At 41.4% G+C, this 13,556-nt stretch overlaps 1 protein-coding gene across 1 annotated transcript; it reads left to right on the top strand.

Annotated features, from left to right (window-relative positions):
- Positions 1-627: 627 nt before the first annotated feature.
- Positions 628-12,942, top strand: LOC145717607 (microcephalin-like). Its single transcript, XM_081807055.1, has 3 exons — positions 628-790; positions 1,595-1,686; positions 8,725-12,942. The coding sequence occupies exons 1-3, from the start codon at positions 679-681 to the stop codon at positions 8,845-8,847; spliced, it is 327 nt and encodes a 108-aa protein (XP_081663181.1). The 5' UTR covers positions 628-678; the 3' UTR covers positions 8,848-12,942.
- The last annotated feature ends 614 nt before the right edge of the window (positions 12,943-13,556 follow it).

The following is a 13,556-nucleotide window of genomic DNA, read 5'->3' on the forward strand; positions in this document are numbered from 1 at the left end:
CCCTGCGGGATCTGAGGTCCAGGGTCTCCACAGTCCCCCGCGGGGTCTGAAACCCAGCTCTCGCCTGTCCCCCAAGCGGGGATCTGAGGTCCGGGGCGGGATCCCCCCTTCCTCCCTGCGGGATCTGAGGCCCGGGGTCTCCAGGGGCGCCCGCCTTCCCGCAGGCGCTCTCGGGGACGCGGAAGGGTAGTGGCCTGGCCTTCCGAGCGGTAATTCCGCGCGCTGACGACAGGGCGGCGCACGGGGACCCGGTGCTCGCGGGGTGAGGGTGACCGCGCGGTCGGAGATTCGGAGCAGTTACTTTTCAAGTCCCACAGGCGCTGCGAACTACGACTGTGCCCCTTCCCCGTCCGCAGTTCCCAGGTGGGCCAAGTGAGGCTCCGGGAAGCTTCTAAGTGTCCTTACGGAGACAGAAGGGTTTGACTAGGTTTTTTTGGGACACTGGTCCTCGTAATTTCCAAGGGGACAGAAAGACTCGCGGAGGAGAACGCTGACCAGCAGTGTTAAACTGGTGGCGAACCCGAGACTGGGCACTGGAAAAGACCCTCTGTCCCCTTTAATGCAGGCAGAGGCCTTAACATCCTCCCCCCCCCGCGAACCCTCCTTGGGTTGTTTAGAAAACGTGGATGAGCGGATTTCCGTAGAGCCGGAGGGGAGGGGCGCGCGTCAGCCCTGCGCATGCTCAGTCTCTCCCAATCCTGGCTCGCCTTGTTTGGCGCGGTGCGGCGGGTGCGCATCTTACGGTCTCTCATGGCGGCTCCCGGGACCCCAGGGCGCCAGGTCTTGAAAGGTGAGGGGACTTCCTGCACTCTGGGAGTTGAGTCGGCGGCAGCGGGCGGGCATGAGGGCGTGCGTCCAGGTCTCGGCGAGCGCGTGAACTGGGCTCGCGAGGCGCGTGCGGAGGGGAGCCTGGCCTTTCCGGAAGTCAGCCCGGCCCCGTGAGGAGGGAGGCTGTCCCCGAGTGCGGTGCTGTCACGGTGCCTGTGGGGTGTGGAGGGCTGTCCCCGAGTCCAGTCCAGTCCCTGTCCCTGTGGGGCGTGGGGGGCTGTCACCGTCCCTGTGGGAAGCGGGGGGGGGGCTCTCCCCGAGTCCAGTCCAGTCCCTGTCCCTGTGGGGTGTGGGGGGCTGTCACCGCCCCTGTGGGGTGTGGGGGGCTGTCCCCGAGTCCAGTCCAGTCCCAGTCCCTGTGGGGTGTGGAGGGCTGTCCCGGAGTCCAGTACCATCACCGCCTCTGTGGGGTGTCCCTGAGGGTGTGGGGGACTGTCTGTCCCCTGCTACAGGAAGTTGAGTGGCTGTATGGTCCTTTACACAAAACATATTCTTCACTAGAAGAGTCAAGCCTAGTTTAGGAATTTGGGAAGAGCTTCCAGTGTTAAGAAGGTAAGCCTTGGTGTGTGTATGAATAAAGTTGTCCTTTGTTTGGAGTTTTAAGAACCATAATTGCACTAATGCTATTTTGAATAGGCTTTTGATGGAAGCAGCTTTGAATTTACTTTTTAATGTAAATAGAATGAGATAAACATCTATTGAACTTCTTGGGGAGGGATGCTGGAATTTCAGATATATTCCATGCTAATATCTTGTTTATTTTCAGATGTAGTGGCATATGTTGAAGTCTGGTCAGTGAATGGAACTGAAAATTACTCAAAGACATTTACAGACCAACTTGTGGATATGGGGGCAAAGGTAAGAAATTCATTTTACCACTGCTGCATATGGCAGTCCTCTGTACCTAATGAGAAATGCTTGTATTTTCTTATTCTGGGAGTTACTAAGTAGAACAGGAGGGATGAAGGACAAAGAAGAAGGTGGGTAAGCAGTGCGGTGGGGGAGGGGTGAACCATGATGTGAAAAGGTTTAAAACAGTCGGATTTATAGAACAGTCGGTCTTGTGGGTGATGCGAGAAGACTAACCTAGAGCCATGGATTCTGCCACTGGTTAATTGGATGCAGGATGCTATTGACCAAAGTGAGAAATACAGGAAAAGGATAAGGTTTTTAAGGGAAACATTGTGATTTTGGGCATATTGAAAATATCTGACAGACATTTCGATATACAGATCTGGAATTTGAGAAAGTCAAGGCTATAGATAATATTGTAGGGGGTCAAGACCCTGTGGGTCAGGTGAGACCACTGGTGTGGGAATGACTCAGGCTGTTAGAATGAAAGGGGCTGAAGGTGGAGCCTATTAAGTATTTGGAGGGCAGGTGATGGGAGCAGGGGACCCAGGGACAAAGAGGAAATGCCAGGAGATTCTGGAAAACTAAGTCTGGAAGTCAGAGGAGGGATGCACTTCAAAGACGGAATTTTAAAGCAATGCAGAATCTTCAGACAAGTTGAGACTGGCAGGTGTACTTTAGGTTTGAAAACTCTAAGGTTATTATTGAGTGTAGCACAAGTGAAATGGGTAAAAGGATTGGACATTAGCCCAGGAATGAATGAGATACGTAGGAGGAATGGAGATGGTGAAGACAGGCTGCTCTCAGAGGGATTTGAACTGTGAACAAAGTGTATTCATTTGTGCAGCCGTCGGGGGACTTGGGGGAGGATGACATAGGCTGGGTGAAGGGAGAAGATTAATATGGTGAGAAGATCGGTGAAGGCAGGGCCGGAGTTTAGGGTGAGGGGAGAGAGGCCCCCAGGTTGTAAAACAGAAGGAGACATTCAGCCATGGGCAGAGAGGGTGCTCCTAAATCTTGGCTGGCTCTTGCTAGCCCCTACCCTGGTGGACAGAACAGACTGCAGACTAGAGTGGAGAGTGTTGAGCATGTAGGGGTAGGGCGCCCTTGTGAACCTGAGAAGACCCCTTCTTTTCTGATCTGTTGGAAGGTGGGAACCAGAGGGTATTTCCTTGTTTTGATGCCTGCTACCTTCTTGGGCTAAAAGACAAGGTACAGTGGCTGAGAAAAAGGCCATGGAGTGTGGGAGCTGACAGAATGGCGTTTAAGACCATTGTATCTTAGTATTAAGAACTTCGATCTCTTGGATCTTTTTGCTTTTCACGTTTTATTGAGCAAATTTTCAAATAGAAAAGTGGAACATAGAGACCCAATAATTGTTAACATCTTAACATACTTGCTTTGTCTTCATCTCTTCTGTACAGTATATTTACATGTGTATGTTTTTTTTTCTAAACTATTTGAAAGGGAGTCACAGATAAAATTTGCCCCTAAATTGGTTCAGTGTGTAACCTCTAAGAACAAGGAATTTCCCTGTATAATAAAAAGGCCATTATCACATCTGAGAAGATTAACAATGGTTCCTAACGGATTCGACCACTGCAGAAAACTATTTGTATTTCTGCCAGTGAATGAGAGCCTGACTTGTTTGTACTTGGTTTTGTCTTTACTTTCAGCCCTTTGGTGCGTTTCTGGTGGTATATCATCATGGTTTGAAATTGTATTTTCCTGCATGTTTTCATGTATTTATTTTGAGGAGCCTGTTCAAGACTCCAGCTCGTTATTTCCATTGGATTTTTCCTTCTCTTCTTGATTTGTAAGCATTCCCTCTATTTTTCAGCTGACCCCATTGCTCGCCATATGAATTGCAAGATTTTCTAACTCTGTGACTTGTCTTTTCATCTTTATGGTATCTTTTGATGAAAGTTGGAATATGGTTTATTTCTTTATGGTGAGCTTTGTGTGTGTTCTGTTTAAAAAAAAAAATAAAACTGTGCCTTTACCAAGATTACGAAGATTTCTCCTCTGTTATTTTCTGGAAGCTTTATCATTTTGCCTTTCACATCTAGATTTACTGTATATCTGGAATTGATTTTTATATATGGTGTGAAATAGTTTCATTTTTTTTCCCATGTGAATATTCTTTTATCTTAGCACCATTTATTGAAAAGACCATCCTTTAACCAGTCTCTGAAGTAATTAATGCCTTTGCTTGTCATTGGTCAGGTAACTGTGTGTTTCATTATCCGCATTATCTGTTCTCATGACAGACCACAGTCATAATTGCTCTTTATAATGAATCTTCGTAAGTCTTGTTGTTTTTCCTTCAAGGTGTCCTGGCTGTTCTTTGCCTTTTGCATTTCCAAATATATTTTAGAATCAGTTTGTCAGCTTTTAAAAATTTTGAATGGGATTGGATTGATAAAAATAGATCCATATGAAGAGAACTGATGTTTTTACAAAATTGAATCTTCCAACCCATAAACTTATATGCCTTTGTTGATTTTGGTTTCTTTAATTTCTTTCAGTAATGTTTTACAATTTTCTCTGGTCATTTTTCATGCTATTATAGATGGTATTTTTTAAATTCCTTTTTATAACTGTTACTGGTATATAGAAATAATTTTTGCATATCTACTTTGTGTCCAGAAGACTTAGCAAACTCATTTATGGAATATGGCATTTTGGGGACTTAAAAAAGATGTACACAATTGAATATTATGTGCGCAGGACAGTTACTCTATTTTCTAATCCTAAGCCTTTCTATTTCTTTTTTTTGGACATACTGCACTGGTGAGGGCCTGTGTTGAATAGAGCACACTTACCAGGCATCTTTGTGTGGTTCCGCTTCTCAAGGGAAAGCTTTTGGCATTTTCACCTAATGCAATTTTTTTGTTTTGTTTTTAAATTGGAATATAGTTGGCATACAATATTGTATTAGTTTCAGGTTTATAAAATAGTGATACCACATTTATGTACATTGTGAAATGGTCACCAGGATAAGTCTAGTTCTCATCTGTCACCAAAGTTGTTATAATATCCTTGATTATATTCCCTATGGTGCACTTTTCATCTCTAGGACTTAAAACTGGAAGTTGGTTCCTTTTCTAATCTTCACATATTTTACCCATCGCTCCTGTCCCCTCTGGTACCCACCAGTTCTCTATTTGAGTCCATTTTGTTTTTTAGATTACACATATAAGTGATATCATGTGCCTAATGCATTTTTTTTTTTTTTACCAACTTTCAGATCCTAATTTGCTAAGAGTTTTCTTCATGAATTAACTTTTTAATGTCATCAGTTGTGTTTTCTGCATATAATTGAGATGATCATAAGGTTTTTCTCTTTTACTTTGTTAACAGTGAATATTTATTTTAACATTAAACAACTTTGCAGTCCTGGAATAAACTCAGGTGGTGGGAATGCATTATCCTTTTTATGTATTTGTTGATAACAGTTTGCCAATAAGGGGTGATACTGGCTAGTCATTTTCCGTTCCTGTAGTGCTGTTATGCGGTTTAGTGCTAAAGATAGGCTGGTTTTGTAATACAAGTTGCAGAATTGTGACTCTTTCTCTTTTTTATTCTAAGTTTGTATAGGATTGGTATTATTTCTCTCTTAAATATTTGGTATAATTTGCTGATGAAGCCAACTAGTCCTTGAGTTTTCTTTGTAGATTTTTTAAAAACATTTTTGTTACAGTTTTTCATCTGTTTGGAAATTATAGGATATGCATGTTTTCTATTCTTATAAGTGCTTTTAGAAAGTTGGTATTTTTGGTTTTTTAAGAAATGTATTCATTTCATCTAAATTTTCAAATTTATTGGATCAAAGCTATTCATAATATCCTGTTTGAATTTTTTAATGTCTTCACAGTCTATGAGATGATCCCTTCATACTGATATTGGTTATTTGTACCTTTTCTCTTATGGTTATTTGTGCCTTTTCTCTTATTTTCCTTATAACATTTACTTGGGTTTTATTGATTTTATTAGTTTTTCCAAAGAACCAACTTTTGGTGTTCTTGATCCTCCTTTTCTTTTTTATTAATTCTGGCCTCTTTTTTATAATCCTCTAACTCAGTCTTTGGTTTTAATTAGCTGTTCTTTTTCCCGCTTTTCAAGTTGAGCGCATTGACATTTAACCCTCTTACTTTTTGTACGTGCATTTGTTTTGACTTTGTTAAATTCATATTTGTTAAGTGGAACACAGGGTGCTGAATGGTGAACAGCAGTTAAACAACAGACTATAGAGAAATTGAAACAGAAGTTTATTACAGGTTTTGGAGGAGATGCATGATGCCACACGGGGAGGTCAGGGCAGAGTACAGCCAGAGAGAATGAGAGGACCTGAGGCATATGTCTTTATTAGGGTCCATGGGTGGAATGCTTTCAGTTTCCTAGTCTAGGGCTGGATTAATCAATTCAAACCAAAGAATGAGGTTTTGGTAGCTCCAGAACCTTATCTAAGGGGCACACAATGGGAAGGACCTTGAAGGCAGAGGAGATGGTTGCTCAAAGGGCCATTGGGGAACTGACATTTGCGTGTGACTCTGGGGGCTTTTATCTAGGGTATGTGTTTGTATGAGGAGTTGGTGTTGGTTTAAGACTCCTGCAGGATGCTTGGCCAAAAAAATGGATGCCAAGACAGCAGTACTTAGCTGGAGTAGCTTAGCTAAACTCTGACAGCATTTTAGGTTATACAGTTCTCCTTAAACTGGGTTTTAACTGTATTCCCCAAGGCTTTGTTGGGTAGATTGCAATATCTAGGTCTACTTTTACTTTTTATTTTATCTAGTGGTTTATGTTCTTGTCTCATCTGTAGATTAGCTTGATGTTTTGTTGTTGTTTTTTTTTTCTAATTGAGTATTGTGTGTATTTAAAATTGTTTGGAATTAATTTGAGACCTAGAATTGTATTCTCTTTCTTCAGAAGAGATTCACATTTGCTTCAGTCATGTTTTTAGTGCTCATAATCCAGGATTATCTTAATCCAGTTGCGGGATTGAAGATGATTTAAACTGGACTGCAGACCTGTGAGGGCCACTTATGACTATGGTTTACTCTTACTCCTGGATCTGCCCTTCGGGTGCCCATACAAGATATGAGGGTTTTGCCAGACTCCCTTCTCCCATTCTGAGGCTGGCAGTCCAATTTTTGCCCCTCTTGTCCTCAGAGGCATTTAGAAGTGCTACCCATTGTTTGCTAAATTTGACAAAAGCCCTAGGGAAAAAATGACCCTGAATGCTAGATTCCTCTGTCTGGTTGTGTCAGTCTGTACCTACAGTCTTGGCTCAGTAATAACCCCTCACTACCTCAGTAGTTCTCCAGGGTCTTCTGGTAGGTTGGTAGGTAGTTAGACAAAAAGATATATATGTATATTTTATCAAAGCAATACATACGTGTTGCTTAAAAGGGCAAATGTGCAGTGCCATGAGGTTCATAGTACAAACAAGGAGAAACCAGCAAATCTTTGTTCTACATTTCTCACTCTATTTTTCTAAGTCAGCCTTTTTCAGATCTGTTTTACCTGTTTCTTTTGGTGTTTACCTTTTTATTGCCGAACAGTGTACATATTATTACTTTGATAAAATTAAGTATTGTTATAAGAATGATGTATTGGACCATTTCCATTCCTGGAAAGATTATATATAAAAGGTAAAGTTTTTGACACCATGAGTTTGAACATGCCTTTATTATACCTTTCTTTACCTTTGATTGATATTTTAGCTGATTGTAAAATGTCAAGTGTATATTATTTTTCCCTGAAGGAACTTCTGCATTGTTTTCTGACTTCCAGATTGCTGATGACATTGTCGTGTCTCACTGTTGAGTGTGATTTATCCCCACCTTCACTTCCTTACTCTCTTTTAATGTCAAATCTTTCTCTACTCCAGCTCTACTGAAATTTCAGGATGATATACTTAATATGGTTCTGTTTTCATTTTCATGCCGGGCCCTTGGGGGGGGGGGTCCTTTTTTTTTTTTTAAAGATTTTATTTATTTATTTGACAGAGAGAGAAATAGCGAGAGCAGGAACACAAGCAGGGAGAGTGGGAGAGGGAGAAGCAGGCTTCCTGCCGAGCAGGGAGCCCGATGTGGGACTCGATCCCAGGACCCTGGGATCATGACCTGAGCCGAAGGCAGACGCTTAACGACGGAGCCACCCAGGCGCCCTGGGGGGGTCCTTTTGATCTAGAACACATGCTCTTTAATTTGAGAAATTTTTCTTGAACTATTTCTTTTCCATTTTCTCTATTCCTGTATTTCTTCAACTATTATTACTTAGCTCTTGGTTCCCCTGGTCTTAGCTGATGTTCATATCTTATATCTCCTATTGCATCCATCTCCTTGTCTTTCTGTTGTCTTGTCCTACGGGGAGAATTTCTCAACTTTATTATTGTTCAGCATTTCTATAGACATTTTTTTTACTTATGTCATCATATTTTTAATTTCCAAGAGCTCTTTAGTTCTCTGATCCTTTAAAAAAAAACAAAAAACCTCCCCATCTTAGATATCTTTCATGAACACAGTGTCTTCTGAAGATTTAAATGAATGTTATTTTCTTCCAAATACATTAAATGTTTTTAATTTTAATTACATAAGTATTCCCTGTATTGTCTGTTTCCTGTGAATTTTATTTTATGTCTGATGTAGAAGGTTGTCTTAAATGTCCTTAATTAATTGACTTAGCTCCCATTCTCTCCTCTACTAAAAATGCATTGCTGGCTCCTGTCCACATTCCCTCTCCTTTTTATCCTTGTAGAGCTCTAACTCTCTACGTCACATTTTTTGAGAGGGAGCAGAGATAAACACGTGTATAACACACCATCCTAACTGGAGCAGATAGGTTTTCTAAGTGGCATTATCCATTTGTTAGCGTAGTTCTCTGTGACAGATTATGAGAAATGGACTTGCTGGGGTAGGGGTTTTAGATGTTTTCCTTTTGTCAAATACTGAATAAAGTATCCTTTTTGATCAATTTTACTTACGAAATTGTTCAGAAATGGTAATTTACATTTTGTTTTCTGCCTTTTGTCTACAGGTTTCAAAAACTTTTAATAAACAAGTGACTCATGTTGTGTTCAAGGATGGATACCAGAGCACTTGGGACAAAGCACAGAAGAGAGGTGTGAAGCTCGTTTCAGTGCTCTGGGTTGAAAAGTAAGTGGGTTTTTTTTTTTTCTTTAAGTATCTAGTATTGGTTGAGTGTGGAGATATTTCCCATACATCACAGACCAGATAAAATGTGATTTTGTCTTTTCTCTACCTCTTATTTGGGCAAGTCATTTAATCCTCAGGCCTTGGTTTTAGCAGCTGAAGAAGGACCTGGTATAATCCTTAACCCTGCCTAGAGGGAAGATGACCGCACAGGCCCTGAGACATGTATGCTTGGTGTATTCAGGAAAGCACAAGGAGGTGAATGTGATGAAGCAGATAACATCTGCTTGGCTGCCACAGCTAAAGTACCGCAGGCAAGGTGGCTTAAACAACAGACATTAATTTCTCCCAGTTCTGGAGGCCAGAAGTCCGCCATCAAAGTGTTGGCAGGGTTTGTTCTTCTGAGGCCTGTCTCCTGGGCTGACAGATGGCTGTCCTTTCCGGGCCTTCACCTGGTCTCTGTGTGTGTTGGTGTCCTAATCTCTTATTGTAAGGACACCAGTTGTATTGGCTGAGGGCCCACCCTAATGGCCTCATTTAACCTTAATTATCTCTTTCAAGGCCAGATTGCCAAATATAGTTGACACTCGAAAAAAAAAAGGATTTGAATTGTGGAGGTCCACTTATATATGGATTGTTTTTCAATAAGAACATTGGAAAATTTTTTGGAGATTTGTGACAATTTGAAAAAACTTACAGGTAAACTGCGCAAGCTTGAAATACTGAAAAAATTAAGAAGAAATAATTTTAAGAATAAGGTATATAATACATAAAACATTACAAAATATGTGTTAATTGCTTGTTATCTGAAAGGCTTCTCTGGTCAGCAGTAGGCTATTAGTCGTTAAGTTTTGGGGGAGTCAAAAGTTACATGTGGATTTTTGATTGCACAATGTGGGGGCTCCCCTAGAGCCCACGTTGTTCAAGAGTGAACTCTACGGTCACATTCCTACTTGGGATTAAGACTTCATGTGAATATTGTGGGGGACATAATTGAGCCCATAACTGGTGTGGTCAAGGGGAAACGTTGGAGGAGATTGAGGCCAGAGACGGGTGGTGGGGAATCAGGTGACGTGGGGCTTTGTGGAGTGTGATTCAGAAGAGATGTATGTGGGAAAAGGGGCAAAGGAAGAGGCAGGAGAGTGGTTGGAGGCTGCTGAATGATCCAGCCTGGAGATGTTGCTTGCACTAGGGTGGTAGTAACGTGGTCATGAAGAATGGTCAGATTCAGGATGTATTTTTGAAGGTAGTGCCAGACTAGATCTCCTGAAGATTTGGATATGAGTTTGTAGAGAAGGGGAAAAATCAAGAATGACTGTGAAATGTGGGCCTGAGGAACCAGAAAGATGGGTTTGCCGTTTTCCAAGATTGGGAAGGCTTCAGAAGGACCAGGTTTGGAAGGGAGATCATGAGTTCCATTTGGATGTGCTGAATTTGGGGTATTTATTAAGCACCCATGTGGAGGTGTCAGGTAGGCAGTTGGATATATGAGTGATGAGCTCCTTGGAGAGATTGAAGATAAACATGTGGGAGTCTTCCTTACACAGATGTTATTTTAAGCTGTAAATCTGGATGTGACCTCTTGGTAAGTATAGATAGGGAAAGGAGGTGGTTCCAAGGTTGAGCACTCTAGTGTTGGGTGTTGAGGGGGAAACCAGTGAGGATGGGATTCTAGAAATCAGGTGAAGAAAGCCTTCAAGGAGGGGATAATGATCAGCTGTGGCAAACAGGTTGAATAAAGGTAGGTCTAAGAGGTTACCACTGGAGTTAGCAAGGTGGTGTCTCTAGGATCTCGACTAGCACTTTTAGCAGATTAGTGGGAGCAAGACTTGTTCAAGTAGAAGTTGGGAAATAGTGCATGGAGACTACTCCAGTGGGGAACAGAGAGCTGGGACAGTACCTGGAGGGGGGTGTGGAGTGGAAAAGGTTGTTTAAGATGGGAGAAATGACAGCATCTCTGTATGCTGACAGAACTGATCCAGTAGAGGGAAATTTTGCTAATGCAGGGGCAAGAGGAAACATTAACTCATGCTAGTGGGTTATTAAGGGGGATGAGGGAATAGACTCTTAACACACAAGCCGATGGGTTATATAGGTTATATAGGTTATATATAGGTTAATATTATGTATCCTATAGTTTATATAGGATGGGTTATATGGGATCAAGGATAGGAGGGAATGCAGAGTATACGGGACAGTTGCTGCTAAGTGAGTAGATGTAGCTTCAGGTCTTAGGGAAATTATTTCCTGATGCCGCTTTCTCAGTGAGAGGAAACGAGGTTGTGACCTGAGAATGAGAGGCTTTGGAGGTTTGAAGAGAACACAAACACATGAAATAATTGTCTAGAAACTTGAGAGAGTGGGTGGATCAGAGCGGGACTAACGGTTCACTTGAGGATGGTGATAAGTTGAACATGAGGCCCCGAGTAACAGGACAATGGTTTATCCAGCAACCCACAAGCAAGAAGGAGGCGGAGTGTTGGATTTAACCAGGGTTGGATTTTGCCAGGCAACCACCATAAAGGCGGTTGGAGGGATATGGGAGGCAGGGATAATGATGGACTGTGGACTCCAAGCTTGACTGGGGATGGGGGGTTGTGAAGGGAGCAAAGGATGGAGGAAGTGTTGTTTGATGAACAGACCATAAATCTTAGTTGGGTTGAGGAATTGTTGGGGATGTACAAGAGGTTGTGTTTGGGAGGACAGGGGGATATGGTTGGAGAGTGTGATGCTTGAAATGTAGATCATGGAGAGTATGCTGAGAAAATGGAATCCGTGGTAGCTACTCTTCACAGGACCCCTGTCCTTCCAGTTAACCTGGAAGTAGTTCTTGGTTTGAAAGTAACAAGTACATACGAGGTGCTCCGGAGAAACTAGAACAAATATGACAGACACAGCACCTCAAAGAATTTATAACTTAGTGGAGGGGGCAAGTAAAATGCTATGGTGGAATGGTCAGGACCATAGTGACCACAACTCCAGGAGCCTCCTATATTGTGCAACATTGCCGTGGAGAAAGTTACTTTAAAAAGTCAGAGTTCCTCACGTAGGGTTGAATGGCCATGCCTTGTTATTAAGTGTTTTTTTTTTTTTTTAATTAATGGACTTTATTCTTTTAAAGATTTAATATTTATTTATTTATTTGAGAGCAAGAGAGTGAGAGCGAGCTTGGGCATGCACTAACAGGGAGGGAGAGGGAAAGAGAATCCTCAAGCACACTCCTCACTGAGCTCAGAGCCCAATGCGGAGCTCCATCTCATGACTCTGAGATCATGACCTGAGCCAAAACCAAGAGATGCTCATCTGACTGAGCCACCCAGGCGCCCTGGACTTTCTTCTTTTAGAGCAGTTTCATACATCATTATCAGGGTCTATGCCTCTATATTGCTTTGCTGCTTTCATATGAATTTACTCTAGGTTTCTAAAACATACCATTCTCCAGAGGTATTTATCATATGTGTCTTTAGCTCAAGACAGTCCTGAAGTGGCCACTGTCAGATTATAGATAAGGGAACAGGGCAGGAGCAAGACCAGAAGGAGTTCTAATTATTATAAGATAGAAATGGGTGTGTTTTCCATAAGAATGTAGAAAGAGATTTAAACCTTTGATTACTATGTATGGATGTATATAGTATGTTATGATTTTAAGTTTTAAGTAAATTAAGAAAAAATAGTGTCTCATTTATCCATGTTTACTATTTCTGTTACTCTTAATTCTTAAAGATCTGAGTTTTCTCTGGTGTTTCCTTTCAAAGTGAATAATACATTTAGATTTCTTCTTTTGTTATTTTTTTAAAATTAAGATAATATTCACATATCATAAAACTCAGCCTTTTAGAGTACATTTCAGTAGTTTTTTATCTGTTCGTAGAGATTTGTAACCGTCCCTACTATCTAATTTAATATTTTCATCACTCCAAAAAGAAGTTCTGGGGGCGCCTGGGTGGCTCAGTTGGTTAAAGCCACTGCCTTCGGCTCAGGTCATGATCCTGGAGTCCCGGGATTGAGTCCCACATCTGGCTGCCTGCTAGGCGGGGAGCCTGCTTCTCCCTCTGCCTCTCTCTCTCTCTGACTCTCATGAATAAATAAATAAAACATTTAAAAAAAAAAAAAAAGAAAATCATAAGGAAAAGAAAATAAGGTGACAGTTCTGTACTATAGAAATACTGAGTGTCAGTGTACCCATGCAGTTCAAACCCGTGTTGTTCAAGGCTCAGCTGTATACGTGTAAGGGTGGAATTGCTGTCATATGGAAACTGTATGTTTTAGCTTTTAAAGAAAATGCCAGACCGTTTTCAAATTGGCTGCACCATTTTACATCTCCCAGTAGCAGTGTTTGAGGATTATTATTCCTCCTTACGATTATAGCCATCATACTGAATGTGTAGTGGTATCGTACTATAGTTTTGTGTTTACCTGATTAATGATGTTGAGCAGCTTTTCATGGTTTTATTGGCTGTTTGTCTCTTTTTTTGAGAAATGTCTATTCAAGTACTTTGCCCAGTTTAAAATATTGGGTTATTTTTCTTTTTATTGTTGAGTTGTAAGAATTCTTCATATATTCTAGATATAAGATTGTTACATATTATTTGGAAACATTTTCTCCATTTCTGTGAATTGTCTTTTCACTTTTTTTGGTAGTATCCTTTGAAGCACAAAAGTTTTTAATTTGGATTAAGTCCAGTGTATTTATTTTTTCTTTTGTTGCTTGTGCTT

Source organism: Leptonychotes weddellii, chromosome 2 (genome assembly GCF_054177405.1).
Source record: "Leptonychotes weddellii isolate Sample4059 chromosome 2, ASM5417740v2, whole genome shotgun sequence".
NCBI lineage: Eukaryota > Metazoa > Chordata > Mammalia > Carnivora > Phocidae > Leptonychotes > Leptonychotes weddellii.